Raw genomic sequence first — 22133 nt, 5'->3', positions numbered from 1 at the left:
TGTAAGCTTTTTAGTATTATAATATATAAACATTTCAGTCCAAATATTTTTGTAGCTACTCTCTTGTTTACTCCCTTCAGAGAAATTTTCTTGGATTTTTTTTTTAATAAAACAACTTTTTTCAAATAAGATGCTTCTTGACTCTTTCAAATTTTCACCAAATGCAGATGCTGCAAAATTGTAGGCCTTCTCAATTTCATTCTACTCTGGCACAATATATTATATAATAATCCAATTAAAAATAGGAGCTTCATCACAAAATTCTCCTCCTAAAGTAAGTTATCCCAAAGTATAAGCATTGAATTTCAAAATTCAATCTTGTACTCCAAATGTGCTTTCATCATTTAATTTGTATAGTTCCTCCCATGCTTTTGTAGAGATAAATGTCATGTCTTCTTGTTTGCAAGCTTTGTTTTCAATAATTGCAATTTGATAAAAGCTTTAAAAGCTGAAATACTTTGGTGCTTCATTGTTGAATATTTGATTAAAATTTTTCAATTGATTTTGAAGAAAATGCAACCAAAATTTTGTTCTCATTCAGCGCCCCATTACTAAAATTTAGAGGTCTCATTAGCAACAACAACAAAAACAAAGCAGCTTATTAAATGTTCAAAATCTCAAATCCTATTGATGGCAGACAGTAAAGAAAATAAGCATGGTCTGCCTTCCTGAAAAAAACAAAAATTTTATGTTTGTGTGGTTTGTTATTAGCTTCATAAAAAATTGTTCATTTACTTTATGTAAATTTTGAGATACTATAGTTTCTATTTTGAAGGTGGAAAATAGAAGTTTGTTTGGATGCAAGTATGATTTATATGGACACCACAAACCAATTCAAAAAATAAATTTCTACTCCATAAGTTTGTTCATTTAACAAGTATTTTGCTTTTACCAAAATTTGTATTCATATTGTTGCAAAAAATAAGTAACTTTATCTTTAATGTTGAACTTTTTATTTTACTGAATTAGCGATGTCATTACCACTAAGACAGTATTTTACCATCAACAGAATGATTTTTTTTTATTTTTTGTAATATATGAAATTTATTGTCAAATTGGTTTCCATACAACACCCAGTGCTCATCCCAAAAGATGTCCTCTTCAATACCCATCACCTACCCTCCCCTCCCACCCCCCATCAACCCTCAGTTTGTTCTCAGTTTTTAAGAGTCTCCTATGCTTTGGCTCTCTCCCACTCTAACCTCTTTTTTTTTTTTCCTTCCCCTCCCCCATGGGTTTCTGTTAAGTTTCTCAGGATCCACATAAGAGTGAAAACATATGATATCTACAACAGAATGATTTTTGAAAAGCTTTACTTTGATTCCATGAATTAGATGAAAATAATTAATTTACATTGTAATTGTTATTTTCTATTTGAAATATCTGATGACACTGATCTAAAGATGCTGGTTTTAGGTCTGCAAATAGTGAAAAGACATTAATGGCTACCACTTTAAAATTTTTCTACTGTTTTTTTATTTTTGAGAGACACAGCGTGAGCAGGGAAGGGGCAGAGACAGAGGAAGACTCAGAATCTGAAGCAGGCTCCAGGCTCTGAGCTGTCAGCACAGAGCCTGACGCAGGGCTCGAACTCATGAACTGTAAGATCATGACCTGAGCCGAAGTCAGAGGCTTAACAGACTGAGCCACTCAGGTGCCCTGATGGCTACCACTTTATATACAAGAAAATTTGGAATTAAAAATGATTGAAATTATTTTAGAGAACAGTCATGTACTTTAAATAAAGTGATACTAACTTCCCTCTGAAGTATGGATTTTCATATATACTACATTTTTCTTCTAAAATAATTTCAATCATTTTTCTTTTATGCTTCTGCTTTTACATGCTTAAATTATAGTCTTTTGGGCATCAGTTTTCTTAAAATAACTGTTAAATCAAGTAGATGCTGATGTTTCTTCAGCAGATTTGTGTTTTTCTGGTTTTTATGTGGTCATGTTATCAATACACCTCCTACAGTGGATCGTAAACACCAACAAACATTTCATACAAGTTACATGTCCATTACTAAATTTCATGAGAAATGAAAAGTCATCACTGAACATTTTGAAGCATCCACTTTTGTATTTTTGAGCTCATTGCTGGTTAAGGGTTTATTTTGAAGTTTTTTTTTTTTCTTTAAGAGTAACCAAAAACTAAAGTAAATAATTTTAGATTTATACCACATGATGCCAAAAGCTATTAGACTATTCTCTATAAGAAGGACTGCTTAGACTCTATTTCTTTTTTTTTTTGTATTTAAAAAAAAAATTTTTTTTTCAACGTTTTTATTTATTTTTGGGACAGAGAGAGACAGAGCATGAACGGAGGAGGGGCAGAGAGAAAGAGAGACACAGAATCGGAAACAGGCTCCAGGCTCCGAGCCATCAGCCCAGAGCCTGACGCGGGGCTCAAACCCACGGACGGCGAGATCGTGACCTGGCTGAAGTCGGACGCTTAACCGACTGCGCCACCCAGGCGCCCCTAGACTCTATTTCTTAAACATATTCCACATTCCCCTCCCCTGCTCATGCTCTCACTCTAAACAAACAAAAAAACAAGACTTAAAAAAAAATAAAAGGGAGGTGTTGGTTATATCGGGCATGGGAATCATCAGGAAGAGAAAACAGGGTTGTCCCTTGTCACATATTCCTTTGTCCCCTATCCTACCTATTCTGCCCATTTCATGCCATAAGCACACTTAGTGTGAACTTGGAGTTCATTGTTCTGAACTAAGACATAGTGTGATGCCAACTATTAATCGTACAGAGCATGGTGATAATCACAGTTACCATTACTGAGCACCTGTTACATGCCAGGAACAAATCTCATCTCTAATCTTCAAAACAAATCCATGGGGGCACCTGAGTGACTCAGTTGGTTAAGTGTCAGGCTCTTGGTTTCAGCCTATGTCATGATCTCACGGTTTATGAGTTCAAGCCCTGCATTGGGCTCTGTGTTGTCAGTACGGAGCCTGCTTGAAATTCTCTGTCTCCCTCTCTCTCTCTCTCTGCCCCTTCCCTGCTCACCCACACTCTCTCTCTCAAGATAAATAAATAAACAAAAACAAAAAACAAATCCATGAGTGGATATTATTTTTATATTATAGATGTGGAAACCCAGATCCAAGACTACCTGACTGAGAAGTAATGGAAGTAGAATAGAGCCCAAGCCCACATTCTTTCTTTTGTACTCTAACTATATTTCTAAAAGGCATCTACAGTTGGACGTGAACACAGTTCTATTTGTTCAGTCAAAACTCAGCCCTGCCTGACTTATTTATTCATTTATTCAAAGTACTTAGTGAGTGCCTTCTATACACTAGGCTCTATGCAAGGGGATTACAAGGAGATGCTAGTCTAGTTCAGACCTCACACCCTGAACCCTTATTGTTATTCTACCCAGGATGCAGCAAGAAAGTAACTTTAGTACACAACTTAGTGCAAAGATGAGCCATTCCAGCTCTAGCCTGCTACCTCATTTCTGATGCTGCCTTATACACTATCCTGTAGCCCAGAATATGATAGTTTTGAAAGTAAAGTCCTTTTCGCCTAAGAGTCACAACAACCCTAAGAGGGATATAGGACATTTTAGTAACCACATTTTATTCCGAGACACAAAGAGAGGAAGGATCCTTCCCAAGAACCATAGCTATTCCGATATCTTATCGAGGGTCCTCCTCTTGCATCCTCTCAGGAATCTGGATTAGAGAAGATAGAGTACATGACTTAGAGCCTCTCCTTATGTCGAGAGCCTGTCCCTGGAATTTCTGGCTGCATTAGCATTCTGCCAGCAGCCACATGTAGGTAGGAATATTGTTGCCGTCCATGACCAGGGGGAATAATCAGTCTCAGCTATTCCCCAATTCTAAACCAGACGAGGTAATTGGGTTTAATTTTAATTTTTTTAATGGCTTGGAATTAATAGAAGCAGCTGCTGCCACAGTGTGTGGGTGTCCTTCTCCAGAAGGCACAAATAAAAAAATAAATAAATAAAAACCCTACATGTAAAATAAACTATGAAAAATAAACAATACAGTTTGTAGGACAAAAAGGTTAATTCAAGAATCGAGCAGTGTCTTTTTTGTTATCAAAAACTCAGCTGGCAGTATGTAGCTCTGTCTCTCTCCTCCCACAACTAGTGCCCATCAGCCTCTGATAAGATGATAATCAGATTAGACATCGGGTGTAAAAATGTGTTGCCTGTATCTGAGCACTCCCTCACTCTCTCTTTCTCCCCCTCCCTGTGAGTCATCAAGAGATTAGCTGTGACAAAGTGTGGTGAAAGATAAGAATAGATATGCTGGTGACAGGAGCACCATTATAATTATTTGGGAGACGATAGGATAGCTCCTGTTTGCCTATGGAAAGGGAAGGTGGATTTATAATGTGGGCATCCATGCCCGCTGCCTGGCTGTGCCAGACACTGGAGAAGAAAAGGAGGAGGCCAACTGACTCCAGCCAGGTGGTAGTCTATGTTGTTCCAACTAAACGTAGGCTAAAGGCCACATGTTGACATGAATGACAAACCAGAGATTTGGCTGCCCTTATGAAAGGAAGAGGGATGAAGTCTTACCTTAATTTCAAAAATACCTGGAAAACTGGATGCCAGGTTGCTTCTCCCTACCCTGGGTTGATAAAGATGGAAAATGAAGAGACTGTTTCTACAATTGCAATTGTTGGCTGAATTTCAGTGAGCACAGCCTTGGTGTGATGGGAAGAAATGTGTTTATCAGTCAGATAATAGTGTGCATCAAACAGGTAGCATATTATAGGCATACAGGAAGTGTTTATATTATATTTGAGTGGCCTTGTTTTGATTCCTCCTTTAGAATTAAAAAAAAAATTAGTGTTTATTTATTTTGGAGAGAGATAGAGACAGAGTGTGATCAGGGGAGGGGCAGAGAGAGAGGAAGACACAGAATCTGAAGCAGCTCCAAGCTCTGAGCTGTCAGCACAGAGCCCGACATGGTGCTTGAACCCATGAACTGTGAAATCATGACCTGAGCCGGAAGTCAGACACTCAACCAATTGAGCTACCCAGGCGCCCTATCTCCTTTAGAATTTATATGAAGAAAAAAAATTGTGTTTACTGTCTAGGAAGAATGTGGGATTGGAACTCATCTGTCCATGACCATATCTTCTGTTAGATTAAAGAGAAAATTAGGGCTCCTGTCTTTCAGGGTTATTGAGGAGGGCAAGGAATGCTGTTGTTTTAGAGAGCCCTGTGTATTCCATTAGGTCCTGGGCTTCTTCTCTTCTTCTGTGTTCTAGTAACCTCCAAAATGGTGTACTGGAATTTGACTGATAGTTGGGAGAGAAGGCAGAGAGTATGGTAAATGGAAAGGAACCATTTTAGTCATTCATTAAGTCATAAATTCACTCACTCATTAATTCAACAAACATGCTCTGAGCTCCTCTTCAGGGCCAAGCACTATGCTAAGTGCTATGGATTTTGAGATGAATTAGAAATATACAAGTGTCTGCAATTAGCATTTAGAGCAATTAATTCATGGAGTTGCTGACACAGCTTTCAAAGAGGAAATGTCATTTGAGCTGGGTCTCACTTCTCTACATAAGGATGTACTACGTAGAAAAGTAGGGGAAAGGCAATTGCAGAGAAGGAACAGCATTTTAAAAGGCATGAAGGTTTTTGAGAACATAATGTATTCAGGGCATGACTCACAGTTTCACATGGAGAGAGCACACTATACATAGATTGGTATGGCTGAAATTATTTATTCTAATTTTTAATCCCTTAAAGTTCACTCACAAATATATTCATTTACCCAATTCATAAGCATTTTTGAGAACCTCTATATACAAAGCTCTGTATAGGTCCTGCAGAACCAGAGATAAACAATACATTGTCCCCGCCCTTGGGAGAGGCTCAGCGTAATGATGGAGAAAGGTATATATTCAAATTGATATAATTAGATAGAGGCTATAGTAGAGAGGTATATATAGTATGATTGGAATGTGTTCAGTATTTACTGAACATGTGTGTGAATGTGTATGCTTTGCTCACTCACATGTTCATGCATGACTGGATCTGAGGATGTGAGTTACAGGGTGCCCTCACACATTTGGATGTCCTCTTTAGTCATCAGGATGGACCCACGATGATGGTTTATTCTAACAGCTCGATCAGCCTTTAGTTTCTGAGTCCTGAGAGCACACACTCCAGGTCTTGAATCTCTCTGCATCTCTGGCAGGATCAGATGTTGGACTCTTTCCTTTATGAAGTCTTCTGGGGAGTCGTGGACAAGTTTCCTCTTATGAACAAGAATTCTTGAGGCACTTGGGTGGTTCAGTTGGTTAAGCATCCAACTCTTGATTTCAGCTCAGGTCATGGTGTTGTGGTTCTTAAGTTGAAGCCCTGCATCGGGTTCCACGCTAGCAGGGCAGAGACTGCTTGGGATTCTCTCTCTCTCCCTCTCTCTCTCTCTCTCTCTCTCTCTCTGTCCCTCTCCCTCTCCCTCTCCCTCTGTCTCTCTCTGCCCCTCCCCTGCTGTGTCTCTCTCAAAATAAATAAATAAACTTAAAAAAAAACAAGCATTCTTGACCCCATATTCATTTTCATCATATCATTGGGATGACAGGAATAACTTCAGAGGATGGTTGTGAGGCTTAAAGAACTTAATATATTATAATGTATTTACAATGGCCTACCACATGGTCAATAATATATACATATTAGAAATTATAATAGCTATTATCATTATTGTTGTATTGTTTTCAGTGATATCTCACACTATCTGTATTAAACAGAATCAGAAGGCAGCCTTGTCTAACCTAACATCAAGTATAGGAACTTACTTGATGGGATCCCATAAAGCTTCCCATGCTTGCACTCCCCTATAACATGGGCCTTTCTACTTGCCCTTCAGTTGAATATTAAAGAGTCTCTATACCGAGCTACAATCTACCTCCCTATGATGTCTACCATTTATCTTCAGAGATGAGTCTTCTTTTCCTTTTATCACAGCTTTTTAAAATGAGCAAGTATTGTTAACTTCTCTGTGAAGAGACGATAGAGAGGAAAGTGACAAAGTGAAAAGTGAGAAAGAGAGGGAAAAGGTGACACTCTTCCTGTCTTCAAGAAGCCTACCTTTCTTTGAAGAAATCTCCATTTACTTTTGGTGTTCATTATTAACAGACATACCAAGTTATAAAACTTATTTTACTATTTGTCGAAGTCGAGATAAATTAATGAAGACTGAATGGTCAGAGAAGGATTCAGAGAGGAAGTATGTTAAAGGGTAGACATTTATTTATACATTCTTTTGTCCATTAATTAATTAGTTCATTAAAAAAAATACTTTAGCCTTTATTGACAGTCTACCTTATGCACATCTATGAGTAGCAGTTCACCAAGTAGGTAAGATGGGAAAAGTGATTCACAGGGGAATCACTCCAAGTGAAAGAAAGATCAAATAAAAAGAGATCCCATAAAGGTATGGGAGGAATAGCATAAAATTGTGTTAGGGAGTTGTAAGTAGCTCAGTATGAATAAAACATAGGATTCAAGGAGGAAGAAATGGCTGGTGATACTGGATCACAGGGAGATCTCACGGAGCCTTGTAGGCCAAGCCAGAATATGAAGATAAGGAGTTGTTTGAAGAGTCTTTAACAGGAGAGTACTGGGAGAGCAGATTTTTCTGGAAGCAGAAATAGGGCTATGACTGGATGGCAAAGGGAGAAAGGAGGGTAGCAAGGCACCATAGGAATTATGAGCACAGACTTCAAAGTCACATTAGTCTGCATCTAATATAAGCCCTGAGTATTACTAACCCTGTCACTTCAGGGAATTTTTTACCTCCCTGAGCTTCAATTTTCTTGTCTATGTAAAGGGGATGTTAATAGCCCCTCGCTCATGGGATTATTGTGAGGTTTAAATGATAATGCATATACAACATTCAACATGATGCCTGCGACATAGTAAAAACATAATAAGCAAAATAAGAGAAAAACCAGAAATGCATTACAAATGAGAGACACATGTTTCCTCCTACTTAGTCCCAGTCTTATTTTCCTCTACTCTTTGTGTTACTTGAAAGTCCTCATGAATTTGGCCTACTGAGCCCTTCTCAAATGGATTTTTATTTGTATTCTTAGTAGATTCCAGAAAATCTAAGCCCTGAGCAGCATCTTGACTTCCTTGAATGATTACCCCAGGGCCCATTACCTTCACTCTGTCTGCAAATGAGGTTAGGCATCCGACCCACTCAGGAGAGGAGCTGGGACAGCTGCAAGCATTAGACGAATTCTCTTGATAGCACACAATCAAATTTGGTGGAGATGGCAGGCTCTCAGAGTCAAGTTGCTAAACTTGGCTAGAATAGGAGAAAACTGGGGTGATTGAATTTAAAGCATGGACCCTGATCGGATATACTAGTAAATGAAGAGTTGAGAACATCAGCATCATAACCTGAGGGGCCCGTCACTGTAGGAATCACTAACATATGAAGACATGCTCACCTTGCTCTCAGATCTGTGAGCCAGGGCATGAAGCTAGTGTCACAGGTCCCTAACCAGAGACCTCAAGGCCACTTTCAACTGGCACTCTTCCTGAATGCAAACTGGGAACCCTGAAACTAGGTTAGTCCATCAGCCTCACATTTCTGCATGTTTCAATCACATCACAAATTTAGACTATCATCTGTTCTTTCTATACCCTCACCTCTGCACTGATCTTATCTTGGTTTTCACTGTTCCCTTCTCTATCAAGAACTTTCCACTTTCCACTTTTTCCTCTGAAACTCAGCTTCATGGTAACTAATCTTAGTAGGGTTCTCAGTCTTTTAGTCCACTGCTTCCTTTACATCTTCTCTTAAACAAACAATGCTTGGTACATGATACTTAACAAATATTTGCTACATGAAACAATGAAGTAAGACCTCCTGATATCTTGGAGGTCATTATTCCCCCCATTTCCCTCTCAGGAACTGTTGATTCACTTATACTCCATGGACAGAAGTATCAGGAAAGGACGACTTTCCTCTTGACTCCCCATGCACCTTCCAGGCCATTATTTTTCTGCCTCAACACTGGTAGCCCCCAAATTTCAATACAGGAAGGTTTAGGGTAGCAATCTGGCTGGAAAGGAAGAGTGCCTGGGGGAGGGGGCAGCACTTGTCTTAAAAGTTGTATTTACATTACAAGAAGACTATTGTTACCTGTATATTTATCTGTGGTGGCTTTGGGAGTAGGAGGTAAATGGATTCTGTTGTGGGCCCAAACACATCCCTAGACAGCCTTTGATACTACCACTGATGTTTATATGAAAATCCCTGTTCCTTTATTGGTTATGCTTTTCTCTCTACCATCTGGCCTTCCTCAGTGCTACCAGGTTCTAACCCATATTAGTTAGACCTTATGTCCCATCACTTAAACCACTTTTTTCTAAAATAGTCAAATCTGTCTTGTTTTCTACACCTGTGCAGCTACTCTCCTTCTGTCCTTCTGACCACCATCATCGATCCCTTGGACTGGCAGTCATGGTACTTTACTTCTTTCACTCACTTGAAAGGTACCCTGTGACTTCAGGATCATTTTTAAATTCTTTAACATGGTTCATATAGTCCCTTTCTAGTCTGGCTTCTGCCTTCCTCTTCAGACACATTACTCATGAATTCCCTTCTCACTCTTTGTACTTCAGCCACGACGAATTCCTTTCAGTTCCAACATTTGCTTTTTTCTCTCTTGCCTCCTGGCTTTTGCACACACTCATATCTGGAATAGCAGAAGTTCGTAATTTATCAAGGACTATGGAGGAGTGTTCTAGGTACTGGACTTGCAATCAGACAGAAACAAATTGGAGTCCCAGCTCTATCATTTACTCACTTGATGTAATGAGTGAGCTCCTTAACTTTTATGAACCTCCATGACCACATTGGCAAAGTGGAATAATACCCACCTTGACCAAATGATTTTATGCGAATTAAATCAGGTACATGGGGTGACTGGGTGGCTCAGTTGGTTAAGTATCTGACTCTTGATTTCAGTTCAGGTCATGATCTCACAGTTCGTGAGATCAAGCCCCACATCAGGTTCTGCACTGTCAGATTCTCTCCCTCATTTTCTACCCCTTCCCTGCTTGCGCATTCACACTTATGGTGTCTCTCTCTCTCTCTCTCTCTCTCTCTCTCTCTCTCTCTCTCTCTCTCATAAATAAACATTAAAAAAATAAAGTACAATAAATCAGGTACTGAATAAGCCCCATAAACAACCCATACTATGCATATTCTGTTCATTCCTTCCTTTCTCTCTTCCCTCATTCCTTTCTCAATCTTTCTTTTCCTTTTTTTCTTCCTTAATTTGCATCTTCTTCCCCTCTCTGCATTTCACTTAATGTCTGATGTTCATGGGACCCAGGGCTACAGGCAAACAATAGAAGCTTGCTGTATGTACAGAATTAGTGTCTTGTAACCTCTGCTCTTCCACAGGAAGCCCACAGCCTTAATTTCCACCCTAGCTACTTAGGCAGCTTCAGAAGGACACCAAGGTAGAAGCAAGATTCTGCAACAAACTACCGGCATGTTATAATGCTCTGGGTGCTTTTAACAATTTTCTTCAGGCTGCCCTACCTGGAGCCACCACCATTGTTATTTTCCTCAACCTCATCACCTACACCCTCCTCACACTTTCCTTCACATGCTCCTGGGCCCTATGGCTTTTCAGTTGAATGCCAAGCCCTTACAGATGAGCCTGGCATCCTTTACCCAATGTGCCAGTGGCCCCCAGAAATATACTTGTGTTTTTAGGAGCTTCCAAACTGATTTGAGTGGATAAGACTTACGATACCATCAATAAAGAAGCAAGAGCTGCTGGGAAATGTGGGAGCTGGACTGGCCCAGAATTGTCAATGGATGATCATGGAAAATGTATAGTTTGGGATGGGTTTTGTAGGATTAATGGGGTTTTTAAGAGACAGTAATATGAGTCATTCACTGCAGGAAAACTGTGAATAGTTTGGATGTCACACAGCATGATAGGGTACAGTGAGCCTATGATGTGGATGAATGTAAAAAAGTTATGGGAATTATGACTGGAACATTTTGCCTTTTCTCATGTATATGTTTCAGAGTTCCTTATTGGAGAATGAGCATGATGACTTAGCAAAACTGCTTACACAGTATATTTGAAGCAGTATTTCCCAAAGTGCTTCTGTGGAAAATTAGTGTCATGTAATGCTCTCTAGAAAAACAATAGTAATAATTTAAAGAAATGTTGAATATTCTTTCCTCCCCCTTCAATATTTACAGTGCACATTAGCTTATTTTAAAAAAAGGTCTGAATTAGCCTTACAATACAAAAACCTGGCTTCCCTAGGAAAAGTAGACCTCCCCTATTTATTTTTAGTATAACATCACACTTTCTTTTCTTTTCTTTTTTTTTTTTTAGAGAGAGAGAACACGAGCAAGCCAGGAGGTAGAAGAGGGGCAGAGAGAGAGGGTGAGAGAGAGAGAATCCCAAGCAGGCTCCACGCTCAACACAGATCCTAATGTGGGGCTCAATCCCATGACCCTGGGATCATGACCTGAAGTGAAATCAAGAGTTGGATGCTCAGCTAACTGAGCCACCTAGATGCCCCTTACATCATACTCTTTAGTTGCCCTCAAGGTGCTTTAAGAGTCTGTAACTGTTTAATGTATTTATTTTTAATATTTTATTGACTGCTTCCCCACCAGAATATAGACTGCATGAGGATAAACATGTCGCCTCTCTTATTTACCATTATACATCAAGAATCTGAGTTTCCCTGGGGTGCCTGGGTTACTCAGTTTAGTTAAGCACCCAACTCTTGGTTTTGACTCAGGTCATGATCTCATGATTTGTGAGATCAAGTCCCACATGGGACTCTGTGCTGAGAGTACGGAACTTGCTTGGGATTCTGTCTCTCCCTCTCCCTCTTCCCTACACACATGCATTCTTTCTCTCTCAAAATAAATAAATAAACATTAAAAAAAAAAAAGAATCTAGCTCATTGCCTGGGCATGTAATGAGCGCTCCAAATAATAGTAAACAATGATTAAAACTTGTTCATCTTTGTTTACCTTTGCATTGTCCAAACATTTGATAAAGGGTAGAGCTGGAATTTGAATAAAGTGCTGCCAAATCCTGGACTCCTTTTGACCATAGGTGGTATGGTTGTTGTTCCCAGACACCACCTAGACTTCTTGATGTTACAGTTTTTTTCTCTTGGGCATTTATTCCTGTTTATTGCCTTTGAAGCTTGAATTATCTGATATGCCCAATTTTTTTTTCTTTGTATCTTTCAGGCAAAGGCTGCCACCTAAAAATGTTTACTACTACCGGTGTCCGGACCATAGGAAGAATTATGTGATGTCCTTTGCATTTTGTTTTGACCGAGAAGAAGATATTTACCAATTTGCTTACTGCTACCCATATACATACACACGCTTTCAGCATTACCTTGACAGCCTGCAAAAGAGAAACATGGATTACTTCTTTCGGGAGCAGCTGGGTCAGAGCGTGGTAAGACCTAGTCTGAAACAGGCAGCCTTGGGAGAAGTGCTTAGCAATGGGTTTTTATAGAATGCAAATAATAGATATTGATGCTTTGCATATGCTCTGGAACTTCTATGAATAGTTATTTTCATTGTGCCATTCTTTGCCTCTGTGGCTAACAGGAAGTCACAGAATAAGATATGAGGCAAATGCTTGTCCTTCTGAATGAAGCTGATAATGCTAACAAAATACAAAAATTTTAGTGACTCCCAAAAACTCTGAGAAAAAAGAGGGAAGCTTCTACTAGGTGTTACAAAAGGCATGAAAGCATTTTATGAGTGGGAGTCTCTGAGATAAAACATACATTTGTCTTTTAACGAATGCAACTTGCCTGCAGTGCAGGTTAGCAACTGGTGTGCGGTTTGTTGTGCTGCCCACTGTGTTTTGTCTCTGTCATCCCTCAGTTCCCAGCCTTTCCTTACCCTGGGTTTAGTTCCCTGGGTCTGGAGATTTTGGTCTTACATTCTGTATTAGTTTCCTATTGCTGGCGTAGCAAATTACCATGAACTTGGTGGGTTAAAACAACACAAATTTATTATCCTACCGTTCAATAGAAGTCCAAAACTGGTCTTTCTGGCTAAAATTGATGTATCAGCAGGTCTGCATTCCTTTTGGGGGTTCTGGGAGAGAATTTATTTCCCTGCCCTTTCCAGCTTCTAGAGGCTGTTTGCATTTCTTAGCTTGTAGTTCCCTTCCATCTTCAAAGCCAACAATGGCTGGTTGAGTCTAATGCTGAATCACTCAAACAGTGAATCTCCTGCCTCCTTCTTTTACTTTTAAGGATCCTTGTGATTATGTTGGGCTCACCCAGATAATGCAGGATGATGTCTCCATCTAAAGATATTTAATCACCTCTGTAAAAGCCCCTTTTGTCTTGTAAAGTGACATATTCACAGGTTTCTGGGATTAGGACTTGGACATTTTGGGAGGGAGGTGCATTGTTCTGCCTACCATTGTTCTCTGTGGTCAGTGATACTTCAGTTACTTGTAATGAATAAACAGGTGATAATTTGCTTTTATGTTTCATTCTTTAAGAATTGTGGATTATGCCTCTAAAATAGGCATACTGAGTACTTTAAACCTCCTACGAGAGGATACTGGTGGAATTAGCAGAAAGTACTATACTGGAGGTTCTGATACATGTTGGTGGAAATATGGATTCTGCCCAGTGACTGTGAGTTCCACCTAGAAGGGAACCCCACTTCTAACTGAAAGTTTTCAAGACTAGACTGTTTAAAAGACATAGAGTCTAGTCCAGGATACCCCCCCCCCCCCCAGAAAAAAGAGAAATAAAGAGGGCTTGGATATGGCTCAGGTACCTGAGAGTCAAATCTGATCTCAAAAGCTAGTGGTCATGATGATGTTCTTATAGTCTGAGATTCTCTATGCACTAAGATTTTGCTAAATATCTTCCCTTTACTCTAACCCTCTCCCTAACAGTGCTTCTGGTGGGTGCCATGTGTATCTAATGCCTATATATTTTGAACTTAGAATTGGGCACATTGTATATCAGCCAACATGCTACTAGGAAACAGATGGCAGCCTCACATTAGGATAATTTGAGCAGGGTTTAATAAATGGGCTATTTACAATGTGTGGGCAGTGTGTAGGGAAACCTTGGGGTTTCCCTGGGGCATTTCCCTGGGGCTAGAACTCAAAGGCTATGAAGGGAAGGAATGGTTATCAGAACCCAATAGTAGAGTCATGTTGTGGGCCATCTTGAGTGAAACAGTGAGTGACCTTCAGTTAAGGAAAAAGTTAGCCTAAGATGACCCCACAGGGAGGGAGCTGAGAAAACTAAATATGTAGAACTCATTCTCTTACTTCCGTCTGATTTCCTGCTAGGGGTCCCTATTAACCAACCCAATCAGAAGTCAGAGGACAAGAGAGCCCATTGATGCAGTACGTACAAGTAAGCCACAGTGGTCAAAGAAAATGATAGAGAAGGGCAAAGAGTGGATGTAGAGAGGCAAATACAAGATATTAAGCACATATAGTTTGATCAGCATTTTATTACTGGGAACAATGAAATTGATATGAGACTGTCAGAGAAATTCTGAGATGAGTGTTTGCCAATCTATGAATTGTGATATGAGTTAAGACAGTGAGAAGTTCATTCAATACTTGTGACTTTTAATTTTAAGGGCGGGATTTGTACATTTCATTCCTGTGTCCACTCCAGCCCCCTCTTAGATTTATGCCAGTCAGAATGTAAGTGCATCCTGAATGGCTATTAAGTAAATTATTTAATTAATGAAAGAATGAGTTAATATATACGTCTAGAGGCAATGTGAAGAACTAAGAGCATTAGAAAGTTGATAGGAGGGGTAACAGGATCAGTTATGCTGCCAACAACTAATATCCAAATCTGTATCTAAAATAACAGCACTTTAAACAAAACAGAAGTTTATTTCTCTTCCATATAAAAGCCTATAGGCAATCCAGAGCTGATATTGTAGTCTGTTCCTTGGAAGCCTTAGGGAGTCAGTTTTTTTCAGCTTTTTGTCCTGCCATCCCTGGGGCATTCCCCTCAATCCCATGATCCAGTGTGGATCGAGAATGGAATTCTTACCATCACATCTGTGTTTCAGACAGCAGGATGAAGAAAGTAGGGGGAGAAAGGAGAAATTGAAGTTATGTAGCACTTTCTCTTCTCTCCTATTTCATACAACTCATATCCACACTTACCTAAAGTAAGGATGAGACATGAAGTCTTTATTCTGGGTGACCATGTTTCCAGCTAAAAATTGGTAGTCCTATAGATGTGTAGGAGAACTGATATTGAAGGGCAGCCCAAAGTATCTGCCATAGGAAGCCTGAATTCTGTTTTCAACTCTAATACCAAATTACTCATGTGAAACTTGAATGTTACTTCCTCTTTCTGGGGACAAGTTTTTCATCTATAAAATGAAAAAGATGGACTGGAATAGTGTTTTCAAGTTATTCTTTAAGGAACTCCTCAGGAAAAAAAAATAAGTTGAGAACCTTGTCCTACTTCAGACCTTGCAAGGGGCACTGGGGGATATAAAACAAACCTTGGTATCCTTCAGAAATGTCTCCTATACCTGAGGAAATGGGATATGTTCAAACAGAAATAAAATTTTAAAAATATATAATTAAGGATCTCACTAGTTGTCTAGAGAGTTAATGGTCAGATTAAACATCATGGAGAAGATGAGCTTTAAGCTGACTCTTGAAAGATGGGTAGGATTAGTAAATACAGAGTTGGGGAGGAGGCAGCCCAGAGAGCAAGATTTAGCCAGAGTCATTGCATGGTGGCAGTTGGTTAGAAGTCTGGTTTGATTGGAATAAGGAATCTTCTTACTATAAGATTAGATAAATAGGAATATTGGAGCCAAACTCTAGAAAGAGTTAATTGTCATACTGTCATTCAGATTTAACACAGATACTGGGTCAGTTACTTTATGTATACCATCTTGCTTATTTTTCATAGTAGTTTTATGGAGCAGGCAGAATTATCCCAGCTTGGGGGGTAAATAATATAAGGCTAAAAAGGTTAAGTTACTTAGCTAAAGCCATATGGCTAGTTCATGTCAGGGCCAAGGTTTAAACCCATGACTTCTAACACCACATCCTGCCATTTTGATGGACTACTGCTGCTTTCTGCATTGGACCAACTGAGAGATACAGTGGATTTTTAGGAAAGAAATTACCTTATCCAAAGCAGCATCTTAAAGAAAGTAAAGTTAGTGAAAGTGCAGGGTGTACCTGTGCTGGCTAAACTAGTTTGGAGAAACTCTATGGGTTGGACCTCAAAGCAGATACCAAAGACTTTAAGGCTTTCTGGCATACTTTTACAGACAGGACAGTTCTTCATTACCAGGGTGTTTGGTATGGCTCATGTCTGAAGACACCACTATAATTAGTTAATCCTTATTCCAATTTGGAGGGAGGATAATTACAAGTTGGAAGGCTAAACATGTCAACATCCAGATCTTAGGGAGAGTAAGCAGGAAGCAAGATTTTGTATTTCTAGTGCTGGAATGATTAATCACCATGTCCATAGCTACCATTGCTACTAATTATGCCATCTGAAATGGTGTCTTATTTTGTTATTCTCTAGTGGTGTCTTCTAACCCCACCTTTGAACATGCATCAATGCCACAATCTGACATTTAAGATAAAAATACCATGGGAAAGATCTTATTTTTTCTTGTTATCTTAAGACCTTTATTGAGGTATAATTTATATACCATAAAATACACCCATTGTAAAGGACTGGTTCTATGATTTTTAGTAAATTTATAGAGTTTTACACTATCACCGCAATCTAATCTTAGAATATTTCCATCATCCCAAAAAGTTCCTTTGTTATTCCTCACTTCCACTCCCAATCCTAGCAACTACTGACCTTCTCTGACACTATAAATTTGCCATTTCTGAACATTTCATATAAATGGAATTATGCATTATGTAGTCTTTTGCTTCCAGCATCTTTCCTTTAGCATTATATTTTTCAGGTTTAGCCATGTTGTACCATGTATCAACAGTTCATTCATTTTTAGTGCTGAATAGTATTCTATTAAAATGATATATAACATATTTTGTTTATTCTCTAGTTTATGGACATTTGGAAAGCTTCTATATTGGGGCTATTATGAATAATGATGTTATGAACATTCATGTGCATACTTTTGAGTGGACATGTGATCCACTTTGTTTCAGGCAGATTTCTAAGAATGGAATCATTGGGTCATATAGTAAGTTCATGTTCAAATTAAAAGAAGAAAATCTGTCAAACTGTGTTCCAAGTTAGTAATGCCTTTTTACCTTCCTACCAGCAATGTAGGAGAGAGGGTTATAGTTTCTCCATGTTCTTGCTAACACTTGGAATTATCTATATTTTTAATTATAGTTATTTTAGTTGGTATTTAGCATATCTCATTGTGGTTTTAAATTATATTGCCCTAACAGCTAATTATGTTGATTATCTTATCATGAGCTTATTTGCCATTTGTGTATTTTCTTTAATAAAGTTTCAGTTTCAATATTTTTCCCACTTAAAAATTTTGAGTTATTTGTATTCTTATAATGAGTTTTGAGATTTCTTTATCTATTCTGAATGCAAGTCTTTTGTCCGATACATGCTTTGCAAATATTTCTTTCTAATCTATGCCTTATCTTTTCATTCTCTTAACCATATCTTTTGAAGAACAGAATTAATTTTGAGGCCTAATTTATCAATTTTTTTTCTCTTATGGATCATGCTTTGGATTCTTATCTAAGAACTCTTTGCCCAACTGAAGACCACAAAGATTTTCTCCTATGTTTTATTCTAAAATTTTTATGGTTTTGCTTACATCTCAGTCTGTGATCCATTTTGAATTATTTTTATATGTATGGCATGAGGTAAGCATTTAAGCTTATATTTTTTTGCATATGGATATCCAATTGTTCTAGCACTGCTTGTTGAAAAGACTAACCTTTACCAGTGAATTATCTTGGTATCTTTCTCTTATGCATCAGCTCAATTTTTCTTTTTTCTTTCCTATTTATGAGACTGGATTCTCAAAGAGTCAACCCTGTGTCTTTGTAGTTTAGCGGTCAGCTATTATTGGGCTAGGTTTGTGCTTACCCACCCTGAGCACATAAGGCTTCTGTCCTCTGTCAGTGGATCTATATGTAGATATGGGGAGTACAGTCAAAGTCTGGGCAATTTTCATGTCTTCTCTGGCTTCTCCTTTCCCTTCTGTGTCATGTTGACCATGAGCATTTGTGCAGCTTCAGGGCTTTTCAGGAGTGTGTGACTGGCTTGAGCCTTCTGGCTTGCACCCAGTCTCAGCCAGGAATATGTTTGTCCCAGCTATGGAACTGCGGGCCCTCCTTACTTGCCGACCTCTGTGGTGAGTGTTTCCACAGAAAATGCTGCTAGGTGTGAGCACTGCCCTCTCTTCCAAACTGATTCCCTTTGACAATCCTCACAGCATGGCCTGCCCTAACAGAACCCTGCTTTCACCAAGCTTGGAGGAAGGTAGAGCAACCACAGCACATCACAGATTCCCCGTCTTATTAACTGAAGTTCAGCGGTTTTTTAAGCATAACATGAGATTGTTGTATGCCTTTGGTCAGTTTCCAAAACACTGAAATGTTTGCGTCAGTTTTGTCCAGCTTTATGTTTGTTTTTCAGAGATAGAGTTTACCAATACACTCCTTCCAACATAGCTAAAAGTAGATTTTAATTGACAAACATTAGTTTTTTTTTTTCCAACGTTTATTTATTTTTGGGACAGAGAGAGACAGAGCATGAATGGGGGAGGGGCAGAGAGAGAGGGAGACACAGAATCGGAAACAGGCTCCAGGCTCTGAGCCATCAGCCCAGAGCCTGACGCGGGGCTCGAACTCACGGCCCGCAAGATCGTGACCTGGCTGAAGTCGGACGCTTAACCGACTGCACCACCCAGGCGCCCCAACATTAGTTTTTAAATCATATAACCTTGTACCATCAGACACAGTAAAGTATGGTATTATTTTTATACATAATTGGACTAATTAGATGAACACCTAACTCTGTGTGTGTGTGCGCGTGTTGAAAGGATTAGATGGAGAGAGCCATTCCTGTACTTAACAAAACTTGCCAAAAGGAAGTGTCTAACAAAGAAAGGAATCTGATCCTGTATTATATGGAATAACTAGAAAATCATTTATAGGAGAGTAATTGTCTAGGTTCTGTCACTGGCTAGCTCTGTGACTTTGAGAAAAGCACTCTTCCTCTTTGGGTCTCAGAGAGTCAGACCAGATTTTTCAAGCATCCTTTCCAATTCCAACATAAATTATGGTTCAAACATTTATAATATCCTGATTGTATGTTCTGAGTCACACATCAGTCTGTCATAATGTTGCCTCTTAATCTGCCTTTTATTTTATAATAATGGTAGTTATTGAGTGCATAGCATGTGGTCGGCCCAATGCCATGATCTTCTTATACATTGTGTCACTCAGTCCTCACAATGCTCCTATTATGTGATTTGTACTGTTTTTGAATACCTAACATGTAACCAGCATGGTCTAGGCTCTAGGGATACAGCAGTGAAAAACAGGCAGAAATCCATGCCTTCATGGGGCTCACATTCTAGGAAGAGGCAGACAATATTGGATAAATTAAATCAGGAAAGAGGATGAGTTTTGGGGTGAAGGATTCACTTAGAAGAATTTAAGCTCTGAGATATATTAGTATTATCTCCTTCCATTTGCATTTTTAAAAACTAAGGCACAATGAGATGAAGTAATTTGTCTATATCATGCAGTTGGGACATGAAGCCAAGCCTTTTTTGACTCCAAAAAGTGGACTCTAAACCAGTTCTGGATAGGGAAATATTCTATTCACCTATATAGTCATTTACTAAGTTCTTGCAAAGCCATTCTTCAATACGACAAATATCTGATGAGTACCTTCTGCCTGCCAGGCTGTGTATTGGGTGCTGGAGACAGAAAGATGAATACAAAATACACCCTATCCCTGAGAAGTACTCAATGTAGTGGGCAACACAGATGTAAAAACTAATAATAGCAATAATGGTAAGAGACTTGATATAATAGAAGTAGTGGGCAGAGAAGGGGCACAAGGGAGGAAACAAAGTCCTAATGAAGAAGGCATCTTGAGTTGAGAATCGAAATATGGATACACACGGGGCACCTGGGTGGCTCATTTGGTTGAGCTTCCAACTAACTCTTTTTTTTTATTTTATTTTTTACATTTATTTTTTGAGAGACATAGAGAGACAGAGCACAAGTTGGGGAGGGGCAGAGAGAGAAGGAGACACAGAATCCGAAGCAGGCTCAAGCCTCTGAGCTGTCAGCACAAAGCCTAACATGGGGCTCGAATTCACAAACTCACAAATCGTGTGATCGTGACCTGAGCCAAAGTTGGATGCCCAACCAACAGAGACACCCAGGCACCCCAAGCTTCCAACTCTTGATTTCAGCTCAGATCATGATCCCAGGTCATGGGATCAAGCTCCACATTGATCCATGCTTAGTGTGGAGCCTGCTTGAGATTCTCTCTCTCTCTCTCTCTCTCTCTCTCTGCATGCCCCCCTCTCTTAAAAAAATATGGTATGGAAGTTGAGACAATACTGAGTCTTGATAGTTTTATGTGGTTCCAAAAGACAAGAGCACAGGATCAACCTAAGAAGAAAAGAAAGATAGTAATGGGGAAAGGAGGAGAGGTAAGTGGAGGCTGGGCCAAGAGTTCCTTGAATGCCAACCTAAAGAATTTGGACTTTATCTGATGCAGTGAGGAACCATCCAGGAAGGATCATGATCATTGTGACACTTAAGTCTTCCATCTCCAGGCTGCACTTGCTGGTGACAGTTGATCTAGAAGTCAGGTTAACTATTGCCTGTCTTTCGGTGGCTTTTCCCCCCATGGACAGAGATATTTGTTAGCCAAAAGTACCTGGAGGAAAATTACTGCCAAGAATGCCAAGGGGCACCTGGGTGGCTCAGTTAGTTAAGCGTCTGACTTTGGCTCAGGTCATTATCTCATGGTCCATGGGTTCAAGCCCCATGTTGGCTCTGTGCTGGCAGCTCAGAGCCTGAAGCCTGATTTGGATTCTATGTCTCTCTCTCTCTCTCTCTCTCTCTCTCTCTCTCTCTCTCTCTCTCCCCGCCCCCCCTCCTCCACTCGTTCTCTCTCTCTCTCTCAAAAATAGCAATGAGTATCGTATGTAAGCCAAGTTGACAATAAATTATAATAAATAAATAAACATTAAATAAGAAAACATTAATTTTTTTAAAAAAATGAGAATGACGTAGAAATGCCTAGAAAAGCTGGTTTCTCTGACTTAACACCTCACACAATTTCTCGAGTTAATAAAGACTGTAGAGGTCACATTCAAATTTAGCAAATGTCTTAGGAATCTCCTATGGGCAAGGACCCAAATTGTATAGACCAACATCTTCTCTTAATATTCCTGAAATATGAGTTTTCAGCCTTTGCTCACACATCTCTTGAGGCAGCCTGAGCCCCATTTCAAAGAGAAAAAAGTCCCATCATTCCCAGAAAGAGCCATCTCCTTGTAGCCTCTCTCCTTGATTCTAACTCCACCCTCTGGGTCTACTTTACATTACTTGCTCCATTAGCCCGTGGACAGGCCTGCAAAGACAGCAAGCTAGTGACCACATCCCCATCATGAGTCCTTTCCAGACTAGTCCCTTCCTTTCTCCTCTCCCCCCATTATTCTACATTTCTGCAGATTCCATGGTTTTTAAACTTTGTTCCTTCTTTGTTGTTCTCTGGACATAATCTAGGTTGTTGATTACCTTTATAAAATATCATAACTGAATATAAAACTTTATAGGCAATATAAGCCTCCTACAGCAGAATAGGACTATTTCCTGTTTTGCTGTGGATGCTAAATCTCTAGAAATGTAACCAGAGTTTACGTTAGCTTCTTTTAGCAGTGAAGCCTCCCTGTAGTTGATTTTTGTTGTTGTTCATGAATAAGCCTATTTTAATTCCTCTGATATGTTTTAAATAAATCTTTTACCCTATCACCCAGCAATAGCACTGCTAGGAATTTACCCAAGGAATACAGGAGTACTGATGCATAGGGGCACTTGTACCCCAATGTTTATAGCAG

The 22133-nt window shown here is 39.3% G+C and overlaps 1 protein-coding gene across 9 annotated transcripts in view; it reads left to right on the top strand.

Moving 5' to 3' along the window:
• LOC101099137 (AGBL carboxypeptidase 4) overlaps positions 1–22133 on the top strand; it is a 1457496-nt gene that overhangs the window by 930264 nt on the left and 505099 nt on the right. For all 9 annotated transcript variants that reach the window (XM_023258671.2, XM_023258674.2, XM_023258670.2 and 6 more), the window contains one exon: positions 12282–12498. In XM_023258671.2, the coding sequence (XP_023114439.1) occupies positions 12282–12498 (217 nt within the window). The remainder of the gene's footprint in view (positions 1–12281; positions 12499–22133) is intronic.

The sequence above is a fragment of the Felis catus genome, chromosome C1 (assembly GCF_018350175.1).
Source record: "Felis catus isolate Fca126 chromosome C1, F.catus_Fca126_mat1.0, whole genome shotgun sequence".
NCBI lineage: Eukaryota > Metazoa > Chordata > Mammalia > Carnivora > Felidae > Felis > Felis catus.
This window is presented reverse-complemented; position numbering and strand designations above follow the sequence as displayed.